Source organism: Somniosus microcephalus, unplaced genomic scaffold (genome assembly GCF_052327205.1).
Source record: "Somniosus microcephalus isolate GS21.2 unplaced genomic scaffold, FLI_Smic_1.0 unresolved_chr7, whole genome shotgun sequence".
Lineage (NCBI taxonomy): Eukaryota > Metazoa > Chordata > Chondrichthyes > Squaliformes > Somniosidae > Somniosus > Somniosus microcephalus.
This window is the reverse complement of record NW_028225185.1, coordinates 19,309,709-19,328,433: the sequence shown is the minus strand read 5'-3', so window position 1 is coordinate 19,328,433 and position 18,725 is coordinate 19,309,709. Positions and strand designations below refer to the sequence as shown.

At 53.7% G+C, this 18,725-nt stretch overlaps 1 protein-coding gene across 2 annotated transcripts in view; it reads right to left on the bottom strand.

Moving 5' to 3' along the window:
• gatad2b (GATA zinc finger domain containing 2B) overlaps positions 1-15,207 on the bottom strand; it is a 39,009-nt gene extending 23,802 nt beyond the window's left edge. The window contains exons 1-4 of one of the 2 annotated variants that reach the window (XM_085978749.1): positions 15,000-15,207; positions 11,646-11,777; positions 6,011-6,139; positions 1,244-1,411 (exon numbers count right to left, since the gene is read on the bottom strand). In XM_085978749.1, the coding sequence (XP_085834875.1) occupies positions 1,244-1,411; positions 6,011-6,139; positions 11,646-11,777; positions 15,000-15,179 (609 nt within the window). In that variant the 5' untranslated portion in view covers positions 15,180-15,207. The remainder of the gene's footprint in view (positions 1-1,243; positions 1,412-6,010; positions 6,140-11,645; positions 11,778-14,999) is intronic. The other variant, XM_085978750.1, reaches the window with a different exon arrangement.
• Between the last annotated feature and the right edge of the window lie 3,518 nt (positions 15,208-18,725).

Below are 18,725 nucleotides of genomic sequence, written 5' to 3'. Positions count from 1 at the left end.
CGCCGCACTGTCGGAGGGGCGGTACTGAACGAGCGCCGCACTGTCGCAGGGGCGGTACTGAGGGAGCGCCGCACTGTCGGAGGGGCGGTACTGAGGGAGCGCCGCACTGTCGGAGGGGCAGTACTGAGGGAGCGCCGCACTGTCGGAGGTGCAGTGCTGAGGGAGCGCCGCACTGTCGGAGGGGCAGTGCTGAAGGAGCGCCGCACTGTCGGGGGGGCGGTACTGAGGGAGCGCCGCACTGTCGGAGGGGCGGTACTGAGGGAGCTCCGCACTGTCGGAGGGGCGGTACTGAAGGAGCTCCTCACTGTCGGAGGGGCGGTACTGAGGGAGCTCCGCACTGTCGGAAGGGTAGTACTGAGGGAGCGCCGCACTGTCGGAGGGCAGTACTGAGGGAGCGTCGCACTGTCGGAGGGGCAGTACTGAGGGAGAGCCGCACTGTCGGAGGGGCGGTACTGAGGGAGCGCCGCACTATCGGAGGGTGGTACTGAGGGAGCGCCGCACTGTCGGAGGGGCCGTCTTTCAGATGCGGGTTCGATCGGTTTTGGTAGAAGCAGCAGGGCGTGTGCAAGCTCCACGAACGCTGGGGGCAAGGGCCGGTCAGTCTGCGGCTCCTCACTCGACCGTACCCCGGGGTCTGCAGGCGGGCGGGTAATGCGAGCCGCTCTCTCGCACACACACACACCCTAGTAACCAGACTGCCTAGCAACAGCAGCCTGGAAAAGGAAGGGGGGGGGGTGGGGAGTGCTCGTTAAAGGCTGGAAGGGAAGATAATATGTGGGTGAATGTGTGTCTGGGGAGGTTGGGGGGAGTCAGTAAGAGCTCCTGTTCCCCATCTGGCAACCCCTGTCGGGCAGGATCGGGGATGGCTGTGAAGCCAGCCACGGTGCACCTGCCGGGGCCCATGGAACCGTCCCTCAGTGAGAGTCGGCATCTTCAGGGGGGAAACGAGAGAACCAAAAGAAAACAAGGGGGGGAAATAAACAGAAAAAATTCAAGTTGCGTCTCTGGGCTGCGCTGCCTGAAAGGGCGGTGGAAGCAGATTCAATAGTGACTTGCAAAAGGGGAATTGGAGAAATACTTGAAAAGGAAAAGTGCAGGGCTGTGGGGAAAGAGCAGGGGGGAGTGGGACTAATTGGAGAGTTCTTTCAAAGAGCCGGCACAGGCACGATGGGCCGAATGGCCTCCTCCTGTGCTGTGGGATTCAACAAATCGATCGATAGACAGGCAGACGCGCATCACTGACCTTCTGATAGGTGCCGGCTGGACTCTGACTGGTCACCGGGCTGTGGATGAGGCCTGGCTTGGCGATCCTCATGTTCTGCATCTGGGCTGGGCTGGGTGCGATCACACGCTGGGACATGAGTAGCTGCGGCAGCGTGCTGTTGGGAACCGACCTGATGACTGGGTGACCCTGCTCGAGGAGACAAAGAGACAAGAGGCGCTGGAAGAACGCAGACTGACTGGCAGGGATTGAAGCAGTCACGCCAAGGTGCCAACACGCGCATCCGTTACAGCCCCCTTCACCCCTGGCCTTGGGCGGGATGGGCACTATCCGCGGCCGGGGTTTCTACCCCGCCGGTGCGACCCGTCGGTTCCTGAGGCAACACGGACTGCGCTAAATGCCCTTCTCACAAAACACGGCCCGTCCAAAACCAGTAACTTGATGGGCAGGGAGGGAGGGGGAGCGAGAGGCGGGGCGGGGGGGAGAGAGAGGCGGGGAGGGGGAGAGAGAGAGGCGGGGAGGGGGGGAGAGAGGGGCGGGGGGAGAGAGGGGCGGGGGGGAGAGAGGGGCGGGGGGAGAGAGGGGCGGGGGAGAGAGAGACGGGGGAGAGAGAGACGGGGGAGAGAGAGGCGGGGGGAGAGAGAGGCGGGGGGAGAGAGAGGCGGGGGGAGAGAGAGGCGGGGGGAGAGAGAGGCGGGGGAGAGAGAGGCGGGGGAGAGAGAGGCGGGAGAGAGAGGCGGGAGAGAGAGGCGGGGGGAGAGAGAGGCGGGGGGAGAGAGAGGCGGGGGGAGAGAGAGGCGGGGGGAGAGAGAGGCGGGGGGAGAGAGAGGCGGGGGGAGAGAGAGGCGGGGGAGAGAGAGGCGGGGGAGAGAGAGGCGGGGGAGAGAGAGGCGGGGGAGAGAGAGGCGGGGGAGAGAGAGGCGGGGGAGAGAGAGGCGGGGGAGAGAGAGGCGGGGGAGAGAGAGGCGGGGGAGAGAGAGGCGGGGGAGAGAGAGGCGGGGGAGAGAGAGGCGGGGGAGAGAGAGGCGGGGGAGAGAGAGGCGGGGGAGAGAGAGGCGGGGGAGAGAGAGGCGGGGGAGAGAGAGGCGGGGGAGAGAGAGGCGGGGGAGAGAGAGGCGGGGGAGAGAGAGGCGGGGGAGAGAGAGGCGGGGGAGAGAGAGGCGGGGGAGAGAGAGGCGGGGGAGAGAGGCGGGGGAGAGAGAGGCGGGGGAGAGAGAGGCGGGGGAGAGAGAGGCGGGGGAGAGAGAGGCGGGGGAGAGAGAGGCGGGGGAGAGAGAGGCGGGGGAGAGAGAGGCGGGGGAGAGAGAGGCGGGGGGGAGAGAGGCGGGGGGGAGAGAGGCGGGGGGGAGAGAGGCGGGGGGGAGAGAGGCGGGGGGGAGAGAGGCGGGGGAGAGAGAGGCGGGGGAGAGAGAGGCGGGGGAGAGAGAGGCGGGGGAGAGAGAGGCGGGGGAGAGAGAGGCGGGGGAGAGAGAGGCGGGGGAGAGAGAGGCGGGGGAGAGAGAGACGGGGGAGAGAGAGACGGGGGAGAGAGAGACGGGGGAGAGAGAGACGGGGGAGAGAGAGACGGGGGAGAGAGAGACGGGGGAGAGAGAGACGGGGGAGAGAGAGACGGGGGAGAGAGAGACGGGGGAGAGAGAGACGGGGGAGAGAGAGACGGGGGAGAGAGAGACGGGGGAGAGAGAGACGGGGGAGAGAGAGACGGGGGAGAGAGAGACGGGGGAGAGAGAGACGGGGGAGAGAGAGACGGGGGAGAGAGAGACGGGGGAGAGAGAGACGGGGGAGAGAGAGACGGGGTGGGAGGAGGAGGACGTGGGGGGGAGGAGGACGTGGGGGGGGAGGAGGACGGGAGGGGGAGCAGGGCAGGGGGAGGAGGACGGGAGGGGGGAGGAGGGCAGGGGGTGCAAAAGTATTTGGTTGGGAACGGTGCAGCTCAAATCAACACACAACGGACATCGGCATTCCTCTGTAAACCACGTTTAAAAGTCTATAAATATACACAGAGCAGGAAGGTCCCACGTTCAATTCCAACACAGTTCACATTTTCAAACCTTAGAAGTTGAGAAGGCTGTTGAAAAAGCTTACGGGATCCTGGGCTTTATAAACAGAGGCACAGAGTACAAAAGCAAGGAAGTTATGCTCAACCTTTATGAAACACTGGTTAGGCCCCAGCTGGAGTCTTGTGTCCAATTCTGGGCCCCGCACTTTAGGAAGGATGTCAAGGCCTTGGAGAGGGTGCGGAGGAGATTTACTAGAATGGTTCCAGGGATGAGGGACTTCAGTGACGAGGAGAGACTGGAGAAGCTCGGATTGTTCTCTTCAGAGCAGAGAAGGTTAAGGGGAGATTTAATCGAGGCGTTCAAAATCACGAGGGGTTCAAAATCATGAGGGGTTCTGATCGAGTAGATCGGGAGAAACTGTTTCCAGTGGCAGGAGGGTCGGTAACCAGAGGACACAGATTGAAGATAATCGGCAAAAGAACCAGAGGGGGAGATGAGGAGAATGTTTTTTACGCAGCGAGTTGTTGTGATCTGGAATGCGCTGCCTGAAAGGGCGGTGGAAGCAGATTCAATAGTGACTTTGAAAAGGGGAATTGGAGAAATACTTGAAGGGGAAATATTCACAGGGCTGTGGGGAAAGAGCAGGGGGGAGTGGGACTAATTGGAGAGCTCGTTCAAACAGCCGGCACAGGCACGATGGGCCGAATGGCCTCCTGTACGATGCGATTCTGTGATTCTAGTCAGCGGAGTTCAGCCGAGGGAGCAGTTGGGGCCACGGATTCCCCAGAGCCAGAGGTCTGAGCTACGAGGAATGATTGGAGAAGCTTGGGCTACGCAGCCTTGAAAGGAGGCGTCTTAAGAGGTGATCGAGAGAGGGTACGAGACTGTTAATGGCATGGAAAGTGGGATTAGGCGGGACTAAATATTATCCTCAGTCCAGAATATTATCCTCAGTTAAACTGCGAGGGGGGGTGGGGGACAAGGGGAGTCCTTCTTTGTAGCGAGAGGGTTCGAGTACAGGAGCAAGGATGTCTTGCTGCAGGTGTACAGGGCATTGGTGAGACCACACCCTGAGTATTGTGTGCAGTTTTGGTCACCTTATCTGAGGAAGGATGTTCTTGCCATGGAGAGAGTGCAGCGAAGATTCACCAGACTGATACCTGGGATGGTAGGAATGACGTATGAGGAGAGATTGGGTCGATTGGGTTTATACTCGCTGGAGTTTAGAAGAATGAGAGGGGATCTCATTGAAACTTATAAAATTCTAACAGGACTAGACAGACTAGATGCAGGAAGGATGTTCCCGATGGCCGGGGAGTCCAGAACCAGGGGTCACAGTCTAAGGATAAGGGGTAAGCCATTTAGGACAGAGATGAGGAGGAATTTCTTCACCCAGAGAGTGGTGAACCTGTGGAATTCTCCACCACAGAAGGCCGTAGAGGGCAATTCATTAAATATATTCAAGAAGGAGTTAGATATATTTCTTAAGGCTAAAGGGATCAAGGGATATGGGGAGAAGGCAGGGACCAGGTACTGAATTTGGATGATCAGCCATGATCGCATTGAATGGCGGAGCGGGCTCGACTGGCCTCCTCCTGCTCCTGTCTTCTATGTTTCTTCACAGAGAGACTGATCGAGGCTGGGAAAGGACTTCCAGAGAGAGGGGATGGGGGGGGCGAGGAGAAATCCCCATGGTCAGTTGAGATGGTGTAATGAGGGCACTTTCTGGACAGGCTAAGATGGGCCAAATGGCCTTCCTCGTTCATATGTCATGAATTGGCCTCATCGCTCCCAGGTGAGGAAGGGGAAAGGAAGAAAAGAGAACAGCTAGGATTCCACCCCACCCCCACGACCCCCGGTTGTGAAATGTCAGGGGATGGACAGCATCGGCCTTGGCTGTGATGCCTCCCGTGGCTCAATAGCCTGATGGCACTCCGTGTCTAAGCTGAGACATGAAGAATGGCCATTTGGGGGCGCTTGGGATTGATTACAGGAGGGGTCCTGGGGCCTGTAGGACTGTTCTCCAGTCAGGGGGATGCTAGATAAACACACGAGGGAGAAAGGAATAGAAGGATACGGTGATGGGGTGAGATGAAACACCGGCACGGAGCGGTGAGGCCGAATGGCTTGTTTCTGTGCTGTTAATACGGTGTAAAAAGAAAACAGACTCTCATTTCTCCAGCGCCTTTCACAACCTCAGGACGTCCCAAAGCACTTTACAGCCAATTAAGTACTTTTTGAAGTGTGGTCACTGGTGTAATGTAGGAAACGAGCGGTTAATTTGCGCACAGCAAGCTCCCACAAACAGCAATGTGATAATGACCAGATCATCTGTTTTTAGTAATGTTGATTGAGGGATAAATATTGGCCCCAGGACACCGGGGAGAACTCCCCCCTGCTCTTCTTACAATAGTGGCCGTGGGATCTTTTACGTCCACCCGAGAGGGCAGACGGGGCCTCGGTTTAACGTCTCATCCGAAAGACGGCACCTCAGACAGTGCAGCACTCCCTCAGCACTGCACTGGGAGTGTCGGCCTAGATTTTTGTTCTCAATTCTCTGGAGTGGGACTTTTAAGTGACAGAGCCTGCAGGAGAGCTGCAACGAAACTTGCTTAGGGTGTGAGGTTGGAGTTACCTGGAAGAATCAGAATGCAGTTCTTTCTTGCCCTGTAGCCTCGAGGGGAGGGGCACGGCAAACAACAAACTCCAGCTATCTCGTGCGATCGAGTTTGCACACACAACACACGCTACCTCGCGACGGGCGGGAAGATGCGCTCTGCGTTGCACTGACCTGAGCTCCTCGCAGGTTCTGAGGATCCAATACCTGAGAGATGGGCCGGGATGGTGGCTTGGACATCAGCTGACCGCCTTGAGCCAGCGAGGGCTGGACGATAGACGGTGTGTTCTGTACGACAGGAACCTTGCGTATCAGAAACAGAAACCGCACATCAGTTACCACACTGGTACGAGCCGAGATCACGTGTTTCAGTTAATGGAACAGTTCGCATCCTCACCTTCGAATCCCTTCACTGCTCCCAACCTCTGCAATCTGTCCGGCCTCATGTCCACGCTTGCATCCTTCGCTATTCTAGTTCAGGTTAATTGTGCCCCCCAAAGTAACACCATTATCGACAGAACTCTCAATCATCCTGTACTCTGTAATGACCTTTCTTAATCTCTCTGCCGTGCTTTATCTCACTGTGTTCAAAAGGCTCCTCAAAACCTTCAGTCATCTCCCAAACTCTTCTCCCAGGTCCTGATCAGTGACCATGTCTTCAGTCACCTCCCAAACCTTTCTCCCAGGTCCTGCACAGTGACCATGCCTTCAGTCACCTCCCAAACCCTTCTCCCAGGTCCTGCACAGTGACCATGCCTTCAGTCACCTCCCAAACTCTTCCCCCAGGTCCTGCACAGTGACCATGCCTTCAGTCACCTCCCAAACCCTTCTCCCAGGTCCTGCACAGTGACCATGCCTTCAGTCACCTCCCAAACTCTTCCCCCAGGTCCTGCACAGTGAACATGCCTTCAGTCACCTCCCAAACCCTTCTCCCAGGTCCTGCACAGTGACCATGCCTTCATTAACCTCCCAAACCCTTCTCCCAGGTCCTGCACAGTGACCATGCCTTCAGTCACCTCCCAAACTCTTCTCCCAGGTCCTGCACAGTGACCATGCCTTCAGTCACCTCCCAAACCCTTCTCCCAGGTCCTGCACAGTGACCATGCCTTCAGTCACCTCCCAAACCCTTCCCCCAGGTCCTGCTCAGTGACCATGCCTTCAGTCACCTCCCAAATCCTTCTCCCAGGTCCTGCACAGTGACCATGCCTTCAGTCACCTCCCAAACTCTTCTCCCAGGTCCTGCACAGTGACCATGCCTTCATTAACCTCCCAAACCCTTCTCCCAGGTCCTGCACAGTGACCATGCCTTCAGTCACCTCCCAAACCCTTCTCCCAGGTCCTGCACAGTGACCATGCCTTCAGTCACCTCCCAAACCCTCCTCCCAGGTCCTGCACAGTGACCATACCTTCAGTCACCTCCCAAACCCTCCTCCCAGGTCCTGCACAGTGACCATGCCTTCAGTCACCTCCCAAACCCTTCTCCCAGGTCCTGCACAGTGACCATGCCTTCAGTCACCTCCCAAACCCTCCTCCCAGGTCCTGCACAGTGACCATACATTCAGTCACCTCCCAAACCCTCCTCCCAGGTCCTGCAGTGACCATGCCTTCAGTCACCTCCCAAACCCTTCTCCCAGGTCCTGCTCAGTGACCATGCCTTCAGTCACCTCCCAAACCCTCCTCCCAGGTCCTGCACAGTGACCATGCCTTCATTAACCTCCCAAACCCTTCTCCCAGGTCCTGCACAGTGACCATGCCTTCAGTCACCTCCCAAACCCTTCTCCCAGGTCCTGCACAGTGACCATGCCTTCAGTCACCTCCCAAACCCTCCTCCCAGGTCCTGCTCAGTGACCATGCCTTCAGTCACCTCCCAAACCCTTCTCCCAGGTCCTGCACAGTGACCATGCCTTCAGTCACCTCCCAAACCCTTCTCTCAGGTCCTGCACAGTGACCATGCCTTCAGTCTCCTCCCAAACCCTTCTCCCAGGTCCTGCACAGTGACCATGCCTTCAGTCACCTCCCAAACTCTTCTCCCAGGTCCTGCACAGTGACCATGCCTTCAGTCACCTCCCAAACTCTTCCCCCAGGTCCTGCACAGTGACCATGCCTTCAGTCACCTCCCAAACCCTTCTCCCAGGTCCTGCACAGTGACCATGCCTTCAGTCACCTCCCAAACTCTTCTCCCAGGTCCTGCACAGTGACCATGCCTTCAGTCACCTCCCAAACCCTTCTCCCAGGTCCTGCACAGTGACCATGCCTTCAGTCACCTCCCAAACTCTTCCCCCAGGTCCTGCACAGTGACCATACCTTCAGTCACCTCCCAAACCCTTCTCCCAGGTCCTGCACAGTGACCATGCCTTCAGTCACCTCCCAAACTCTTCCCCCAGGTCCTGCACAGTGACCATGCCTTCAGTCACCTCCCAAACCCTTCTCCCAGGTCCTGCACAGTGACCATGCCTTCAGTCACCTCCCAAACTCTTCTCCCAGGTCCTGCACAGTGACCATGCCTTCAGTCACCTCCCAATCCCTTCCCCCAGGTCCTGCACAGTGACCATGCCTTCAGTCACCTCCCAAACTCTTCCCTCAGGTCCTGAACAGTGACCATGCCTTCAGTCACCTCCCAAACTCTTCTCCCAGGTCCTGCACAGTGACCATGCCTTCAGTCACCTCCCAAACCCTTCCCCCAGGTCCTGCACAGTGACCATGCCTTCAGTCACCTCCCAAACCCTCCTCCCAGGTCCTGCACAGTGACCATGCCTTCAGTCACCTCCCAAACCCTTCGCCCAGGTCCTGCACAGTGACCATGCCTTCAGTCACCTCCCAAACTCTTCCCCCAGGTCCTGATCAGTGACCATACCTTCAGTCACCTCCCAAACCCTTCTCCCAGGTCCTGCACAGTGACCATACCTTCAGTCACCTCCCAAACCCTTCTCCCAGGTCCTGCACAGTGACCATGCCTTCAGTCACCTCCCAAACCCTCCTCCCAGGTCCTGCACAGTGACCATGCCTTCAGTCACCTCCCAAACTCTTCTCCCAGGTCCTGCACAGTGACCATGCCTTCAGTCACCTCCCAAACCCTCCTCCCAGGTCCTGCTCAGTGACCATGCCTTCAGTCACCTCCCAAACCCTCCTCCCAGGTCCTGCACAGTGACCATACCTTCAGTCACCTCCCAAACCCTTCTCCCAGGTCCTGATCAGTGACCATGCCTTCAGTCACCTCCCAAACCCTTCTCCCAGGTCCTGCACAGTGACCCCTTCCTGCTCCCACCTATCTCCATTAAAAACATTTTGAACAGATGATACTGAGCTGTAAAAGTCCAGGTTCCACTGCCAGTTCATACTGAGCTATCTGATCTCAGTGGGGTCTACAATTAGGTCTGGTGTGATAACTGGCCTCAACAATCACTGGGCAGGGGAATGGGGAAACAACATTCTAGCTCAATTTCCCCCTTCGGATTGCTATCTAGTTACCGGAGGGCTAGCTGTGGAACCGTGTAGAACATGCACCAAAAATACTCTTCACTACAAGATGCACCGCAGCAAGTCGCCAAGGCTTCTTCGACAGCACCTCCCAAACCCGTACCTCCGCCACCTAGACGGACAAAGGCAGCAGGCGCATGGGAACACCACCACCTCCAAGTCCCCCTCCAAGCCACACACCCCCATCCCGACTTGGAAATACAATCGGCCGTTCCTTCATCATCACGGGGTCAAAATCCTGGAACTCACAAACCTAACGGCACGGTGGGAGCTCCTCCACCCCACGGGACCGCCGCGGTTCAATAAGGCGGTGCTCACCGCCACCTGCTCGAGACCAATTAGGGACCAATTCTCTTTCTGCATCCTGCAGGTTAGTGTGGCTTTGTGGGGTAGAGACCCAGAGAAGGGAGTTGATTCTGGGTCAATTGGCACCTTTAGAAAAGCACCGGATCGATATCTGCCCGAAGAGCGATTTACAGGAATATTAATAGAACTTTTTCCTCTTCTTTCGGAGGCGGTAGGGGAACAACCAAAGAAGGGGGAGGAATCCGTGATGCTCGAGAGAGAAAGAGGTGACCTTGGACCTCTGGTTCCCAAAGCTCCTCCACCACTGGGGGTTTTCCTCGCCTATGATAAATTGACCCTTAGTGTTAGGGGATTAAATACATGGGGTTACAGGGATAGGGTGGGATATGTGTCGGTGCAGGCTCGATGGGCCGAAATGGCCTCTATCTGCACTGCAGATTCTGTGATTCTGTGATGTCTGGGTCCGTTGTAGACTCACTGAGCGAGATCGATCGTCGTGATTAGTCAACAACTCCATTATCGTTGGATCGTGCGACTACTGGGATGGTAGTCATTCCCAGTGGGTAGTGACATGAATCTTGACATTCATGTGGAAATTACTTATGAACTAATACCAGGCGGCCTGCTGGTGGCGCTGTCCAGGGAGAGCATAAATACTCAGGCACGGGCCCAGCTTGCTCAGGATATTCTTTAACAGGGACTAGTGAAGGACACAACTAGATCTCCATGTTGTAAAACAGTTGATTAAAGCTTTGTTTAACGCTGAGACCGAGTGCCTCGTAGTTTTCTTATGTCAGGTAGTGAGCCTCTGGAATACGAGGGCAAGTTATTATCTAAATGGAGAGAAACTGCAAAGTGCTACAGTACAAAGGGATCTGGGGGTCCTGGTGCATGAAACACAGAAGGTTAGTATGCAGGTGCAGCAGGTGATCAGGAAGGCCAATGGAATCTTGGCTTTTATTGCAAGGGGGATGGAGTATAAAAACAGGGAAGTCTTGCTGCAGTTATACAGGGTACTGGTGAGGCCACACCTGGAATACTGCGTGCAGTTTTGGTTTCCATATTTAAGAAAAGATATACTTGCTCTGGAGGCGGTTCAGAGAAGGTTCACTCGGTTGATTCCGGAGATGAGGGGGTTGACGTATGAGGAAAGGTTGAGTAGGTTGGAACTCTACTCACTGGAATTCAGAAGAATGAGAGGCGATCTTATTGAAACATATAAGATTGTGAGGGGGCTTGATCGGGTGGATGCGGGGAGGGTGTTTCCACTGATGGGTGAGACTAGAACTAGGGGGCATAATCTTAGAATAAGGGGCTGCCCTTTCAAAACTGAGATGAGGAGAAACTTCTTCACTCAGAGGGTAGTAAATCTATGGAATTTGCTACCCCAGAGAGCTGTGGAAGCTGCGACATTAAATAAATTTAAAACGGAGATAGACAGTTTCCTAGCTGATAAGGGAATTGGGGGTTACGGGGAGAGGGCAGGGAAGTGGACGTGAGTCTAGGTTCGGATCAGCCATGATCCTATTGAATGGCGGAGCAGGCCCGAGGGGCCGTATGGCCTACTCCTGCTCCTACTGGACCTCTTATGCTGGACCGGATCCTGACTGGGGCAGAGATCGCATCGTATGGAGATTTACAGATAGTATTTGGCCCACGTGATCTCCTGGAGTGGGACTAACTGGAGCCGGCGCAGACTCAATGGGCCGAGCGGCCTCCTCCTGTGCTGCACTATGCTATGATTGGTTTCGATCACCTGAGGGGGTCCGGAGAAGAATTTTCCGAGATTACTTCTTCCTCTTATTGGGCCCTGGGTCTTTTCCCCTCCGTCCCTTTTGCCTCTCCCAGGAGATTACACGGCTGCGGGCTGGGAAGTATCTAAGTCTCGATGCTCCAGCCATCGGGAGTGTGAGGCAGGCTTGATGGGCCAGTTGTTGCTTCCCTGCACGTCACTTTGGCACGTTGGTAGGGGAGGTGGTCAACTCGACGGGCCTGGGTCTCTCGCTGCCGACGAGCTCAGGCTTACCTTCTGCACCACGTTCTCCTTCTGTATCTGGCTCTGACGGAGTTTCTTCAGCAGCACCAGCCGGGCCTCCTCCAGCCGCAGCTCGTCCCGAAGCTGCTTGATGATCATCTGCCTCTCCTCGGGGCCCTTGCCCTGCAAGCAGAGAAAAGGATGAAAAAGGGCCCGCACGTTCCCAGGTTCCCGGATTACCCCCAAGGCAAGGGATCTATCATAGAAACATAGAAGATAGGAGCAGGAGTAGGCCATTCGGCCCCTCGAGCCTGCTCTGCCATTCAATGCGATCATGGCTGATCATCCAAATTCAGTACCCTGTCCCTGCTTTCTCCCCATATCCCTTGATCCCTTTAGCCTTAAGAAATATATCTAACTCCTTCTTGAATATATTTAATGAATTGGCCTCCACTGCCTTCTGTGGTAGAGAATTCCACAGGTTCACCACTCTCTGGGTGAAGAAATTCCTCCTCATCTCTGTCCTAAATGGCTTACCCCTTATCCTTAGACTGTGACCCCTGGTTCTGGACTCCCCCGCCATCGGGAACATCCTTCCTGCATCTAGTCTGTCTAGTCCTGTTAGAATTTTATAAGTTTCAATGAGATCCCCTCTCATTCTTCTAAACTCCAGCGAGTATAAGCCCAATCGACCCAATCTCTCCTCATACGTCATTCCTGCCATCCCAGGTCCCATGTCGCAGCACGCCAAGGCTTCTTCGGCAGCACCTCCCAAACCCGTGACCTCTTCCACCTAGAAGGACAGGGGCAGCAGGTGCATGGGAACACCACCACCTCCAAGTTCCCCTCCAAGTCACACACACCATCCCGACTTGGAAATATATCGGCCAATCCTTCATTCAAAATCCTGGAACTCCCTCCCCTAACAGCACTGTGGGAGCACCTTCACCACACGGACTGCAGCGGTTCAAGGAGGCGGCTCACCACCACCTTCTCAAGGGGCAACGAGGGATGGGCAATAAATGCCGGCCTTGCCAGCGACCCTCAGAATTAATTTTTTTTTATTAAACATCCAGGGAATGAATGCATTTAACGCCTCGTGTGTGATTTACCCACCTAAGCAAAACAGTCAATAATATATTAAGCGAGAAAGAAAGGAAAGGGAAACAAAAAGACATTATACAGCAAATTACCACGTATGTCTCCGAGCCCTTCAATTAAATATTGCTCATTTAACAGAAACAGGAGCTTGTGTTCCAATTTAATTCCTATTCCGAGTGACCACGGGAGGTACAAGGAACTTTATTCCGAACTTGCAGCTTACAGAAACCTTCATTCAAGCTCAACACTCCCAGGCAAAGAGGTCACGAGTTTAATCTGGGTCGGATGATGTAAGATAGTGCGGAAAAGGTTACACCGTGTCAGTGGGATAATGGGACGCGGGGCTGAACTGAGAAACATAGAAGATAGGAGCAGGAGTAGGCCATTCGGCCCCTCGAGCCTGCTCCGACATTCAATGAGATCATGGCTGATCATCCAAATTCAGTACCCTGGCCCTGCCTGCTCCCCATATCCCTTGATCCCTTTAGCCTTAAGAAATATATCTACTCCTGCTCCTATCTTCTATGTTTCTATGTTTAATCGACCCAATCTCTCTTCATACGACAGTCCTGCCATCCCAGGTATCAGTCTGGTGAATCTTCGCTGCACTCCCTCCATGGCAAGAACATCCTTCCTCAGATAAGGCGACCAAAACTGCACACAGTACTCAAGGTGTGGTCTCACCAAGGCCCTGTACAACTGCAGCAAGACATCCTTGCTCCTGTACTCGAACTCTCTCGCTACGAAGGCCAACATACCATTTGCCTTCTTAACCGCCTGCTGCACCTGCATGCTTACCTTCAGCGACTGGTGCACAAGGACGCCCAGGTCTCGTTGCACTTCCCCTTCTCCCAAGGAGGTTGGGGGAAGGGGGTGCGAAAGAGAACAGGACAGCAAATTCTGAGGCGGTGACCGGAAATTCGATGTATATGGATACAAAATTGGCTAAGGGACAGAGAGTAGTGGTCAACAGTTGTTTTTTCAGTCTGGAGTGAGGTATACAGTGGGGATTCCCAGGAGTTGATATTAGGACCAACGTTCCCTCTGAGATACACGGCCGCACGGCCTTCCGCCGGCCCCACACAGCCCGGGACCGCTTTTTTCCCAACGTGAAGTTTCGCACACGTGCAAAGCTGTGAAGGGGCCACCCCAAAAAAATGAGGGGGAACACTGATTCGGACCACTGCTCTTTTTGATGTATGTTAGTGACCTGGACTTGGGTATACAGTGGCATAACTTCAAAGTTTGCAGATGATACGGAACTCAGAAATGTAGTCAACAATGAGGAGGATAGTGACAGGCTTCAGGAGGACAAAGACAGGCTTGTAAGTCGGGCAGACTCGTGGTGGATGAAATTTAACACAGGGAAGTGGGCAGTGATTCATTTTGGCAGGAAAAATGAGAGGCAATATAAACAAAATGATCCAATTTTACAGGGTGTGCAGGAACAGAGGGACCTGGGGGTGGACGTATACAAGACTTTGAAGGTGGCAGGACAGGTTGAGAAGGCTGTTAAGCACACGGGATCCTGGGCTTTATTAATAGAGGAATAGAATAAAAAAAGCAAGGGAGTTATGCTCAACCTTTATAAAACACTGGTTAGGCCCCAGCTGGAGTCTTGTGTCCAATTCTGGGCACCGCACTTTAGGAAGGATGCCTTGGAGAGGGTGCGGAGGAGATTTACCAGAATGGTTCCAGGGATGAGGGACTTCAGTGACGTGGATAGACTGGAGAAGCTGGGGTTGTTCTCCTTAGAGCAGAGAAGGTGGAGAGGCGATTTGATCGAGGCGTTCAAAATCATGAGGGGTTTAAACAGAGTAAATAAAGAGAAACGGTTTCCAATGGCTGAAGGGTCGATAACCAGAGGACACAGATTTAAGGTGACTGGCAAAACAACCAAAGGGGGAGATGAGGGAAAACGTTTTTACACAACGAGGGGTTAGGATTTGGAATGTGCTGCCTGATACGGCGGAGGACACAGATTCAATAGTCGCCTTCAAAAGGGGATTGGATAAATAATTGAAGGAGAAAAAATTGCAGGGATCTGAGGAAAGAGCGGGGGAGTGGGACTAACGGGATTGCTCTTCGAAAGAGCCGGCGCAGACTCGATGGGCCGAATGGCCTCCTCCTGTGCTCCACTATTCTGTGATTCAACTGTGGGGGGTGGGCAAGGTGGCACAGGGTCTGACAGTGGAGGTGCCGTACCGCACCGGGTGCCAGCATCCTGGAGAGGATTCATGACAATGAAATGTAGACGGAGCTCGAAGACATTCCCCCCAGCCCTTTCCCCGGCCAGTCGCTTACCTTGAAAATCTCCAGGTTTGCCATTTTGATTCTGTCTTCGAAGCGCCCGTTGGCCCGAGGGCTGGAGGCCTCATTGTCCGACAGCACTATGATATCCGGCGAGGGGGTGCTGCGCTCCCTGTCCACGTCACTGCAAGGGGACCAAACAGCACACATATCAACCCTGCACAGACTGTGCATTACTAGACACCCTCCACCATTGACCAGAAACTCCACTGGACCAGCCACATAAATACTGTGGCTACAAGAGCAGGTCAGAGGCTGGGTATTCTGCAGCGAGTGTCTCACCTCCTGACTCCCCAAAGCCTTTCTACCATCTACAAGACACAAGTCAGGAGTGTGATGGAATACTCTCCACTTGCCTGGATGAGTGCAGCTCCAACAACACTCAAGAAGCTCGACACCATCCAGGACAAAGCAGCCCGCTTGATCGGCACCCCATCCACAACCTTCAACATTCACTCCCTCCACCACCGGCGCACCGTGGCCGCAGTGTGTACCATCTACAAGATGCACTGCAGCAACTCGCCGAGGCTTCTTCGGCAGCACCTCCCAAACCCGCAACCTCTACCACCTAGAAGGACAAGGGCAGCAGGCGCATGGGAACGCCACCACCTTCAAGTTCCCCTCCGAGTCACACACCATCCTGACTTAGAAGTATATCGGCCGATCCTTCATCGTCGCTGGGTCAAAATCCTGGAACTCCCTCCCTAACAGCACTGTTGGGAGTACCTTCACCACACGGACTGCAGCGGTTCAAGAAGGCGGCTCACCACCACCTTCTCAAGGGGCAACTAGGGATGGGTAATAAATGCTGGCCTCGCCAGCGACGCCCACATTCCGTAAGTGAATTTTTAAAAAACCTCCACGTGCCTGTGCGCTACTGGACACGCCTGCACGAGCAGCAATTGCATCTTAGCCCGGGGACGCACAGGGATTACAAATGGGCCCAAGAGACAGGCACGACGTGCTTCTGGCTGATACCCCAGTGCCAGTAAAGAGCGAGTGCTGCACTGTCAGAGGTTCTGTCCCTCAGGTGAGAAGTTAAACCGAGGCCCTGTCTCGGGTAAAAGATCCCAGGGCACTACTGAAGGATTAAAGAACTTGCATTTCTCCAGCACCTTTCACCACCTCAGGACGTCCCAAAGCCCTTTACAGCCAATGAAGTACTTTTTGAAGTGTGGTCACTGTTGTAATGTAGGAAACGCGGCAGCCAATATGCGCACAGCAAGCTCCAACAAACAGCAATGTGATAATGACCAGATAATCTGTTTTTTAGTGATGTTGGTTTGAGGGATAAATATTGGCCCCAGGACACGGGGGAGAACTCCCCCTGCTCTTCTTCCAATAGTGGCCGCGGGATCTTTTACGTCCACCTGAGGGGGCAGACGGGGCCTCGGTTTAACGTCTCGTCCAAAAGACGTTAGGAGCCAGTTAGAGCACAGGATTACAAACAGAGATGCACAAGGTCATCGATTTCTATCCGTCAGTTATCAGGTTTCCGTACTTCACGTTACTCCTCTTGCCGTACACTAAAATAAAACCCTTTCTGCACGGCTGTCCTTCGGGTAACTGTCTTTTTGAAATTAGGACAGAGGTCCTCGAGTGTATCAACGTTTACATAAGAACATAAAAAAATAGGAGCAGGAGTCGGCCATTCGGCCCCTCGAGCCTGCTCCGCCATTCAATAAGATCATGGCTGATCTTCTACCTCATCTCCACTTTCCCGCACAATCCCCATATCCCTTGATATCCAAAAATCTATCGATCTCAGCCTTGAATATCCTCAACGACTGAGCCTCCACAGCCCTCTGGGGCAGAGAATTCCAAAGATTCACCGCCCTCTGAGTGAAGAAATTCCTCCTCATCTCAGTCCTAAATGACCGACCCCTTATTCTGAGACTGTGACCCCTGGTTCTAGACTCCCCAGCCAGGGGGAAACAGCCTCTCAGCATCTACCCTGTCAAGCTCTGTAAGAATGTTGTATGTTTCAATGAGATCACCTCTCATTCTTCTAAACTCGAGAGAATATAGGCCTAGTCTACTCAATCTCTCCTCATAGGGCAATCCCCCCATCCCAGGAACCAGTCTGGTGAACCTTCGTTGCACTCCCTCTATGGCAAGTATATCCTTCCTTAGGTAAGGAGACCAGAACTGTACACAATACTCCAGGTATGGTCTCACCAGGGCCCTATATAATTGCAGTAAGACATCTTTACTCTTATACTCAAATCCTCTTGTATGGGGCTGTGGTGGAAAGGGTGGACAGCTTTAAGTTCCTCGGAGTCCACATCACGGAAGACCTCTCCTGGTCCCTCAATACCTCCTCTCTGGTGAAGAAGGCCCAGCAGCGCCTATATTTCCTAAGGAGGCTGAAGGGATGTAACCTGTCGCCCCTGATCCTCTCTAACTTTTACCGCTGCACAATAGAGAGCATCCTGACGAACTGTATCACAGTATGGTATGGCAGCTGTAGCTACTATGACCAGAAAGCCCTGCAGCGGGTAGTCAAAACTGCCCAACGCATTACCGGCACCCGACCATAGAGCACATATACCAGAAACGCTGTTTACGGAGGTCACGGTCCATCATCAAAGACCCTACCCACCCCAGCCACAGTCTGTTCGCCCTCCTGCCATCTGGGAGACGCTACAGATGCATTCGCACCCGTACGACCAGATTTAGGAACAGCTTCTTTCCCAGGGCTGTCATCCTACTGAACTCCACAAATAAACTCTAAAGTCTGCACATCTGCCAATGCACTTTATTATGGTTATGTTTATGTTAATATATTACAAATGTCTTAATCTAAATGTACACTCTCGGGAGCCGCAAGCCTACATTTCGCTGTACTGCACTTGTGCACTAACAATGTCAATAAAGTTGATTATGATTATGATAAAGGCCAACATACCATTGCTTTCCTAATTGCTTGCTGTACCTGCTTGTTAACTTTCAGTGATTCGTGTACAAGGACACCCAGGTCCCTCTGAACACCAACATTTCCCAATCTCTCACCATTTAAAAAATACTCTGCTTTTATATTATTCCTACCAAAGTGGATAACTTCACATTTCACCACATTATATTCCATTTGCCATGTTCTTGCCCACTCACTTAGCCTGTCTATATCCCCTTGAAGCCTCCTTGCATCCTCCTCACAGCTTACTTTCTAGCTTTGTATCATCAGCAAACTTGGATATATTACATTTGGTCCCCTCATCCAAATCATTGATGTAGATTGTGAATAGCTGAGGCCCAAGCACTGATCCTTGCGGTACCCCACTAGTTACAGCCTGCCAACCCGAAAATGACCCGTTTATTCCTTCTCTCTGTTTTCCGTCTGTTAACCAATCCTCAATCCATGCTAGTATATTACCCCCAATCCCAGGAGCCCTAATTTTGTTTAATAACCTCTTGTGTGTCACCTTATCGAACGCCTTCTGAAAATCTAAATACACCACATCCACTGATTCCGCTTAACTATTCTGTGAGTTACAACCTCAAAAAAGTCTAACAGATTTGTCAAACACGATTTCCCTTTCATAAATCCGTGTTGACTCCGCCCAATCCTATTATTATTTTCTAAGTTCCCTGTTACCACGTCCTTAATAATAGATTCTTGCATTTTCTCTACTACTGATGTCAGGCTAAGTGGTCTGTAGTTCCCCGTTTTCTCTCTCCCTCCTTTCTTAAATAGTGGGGTTACATTTGCTACCTTCCAAT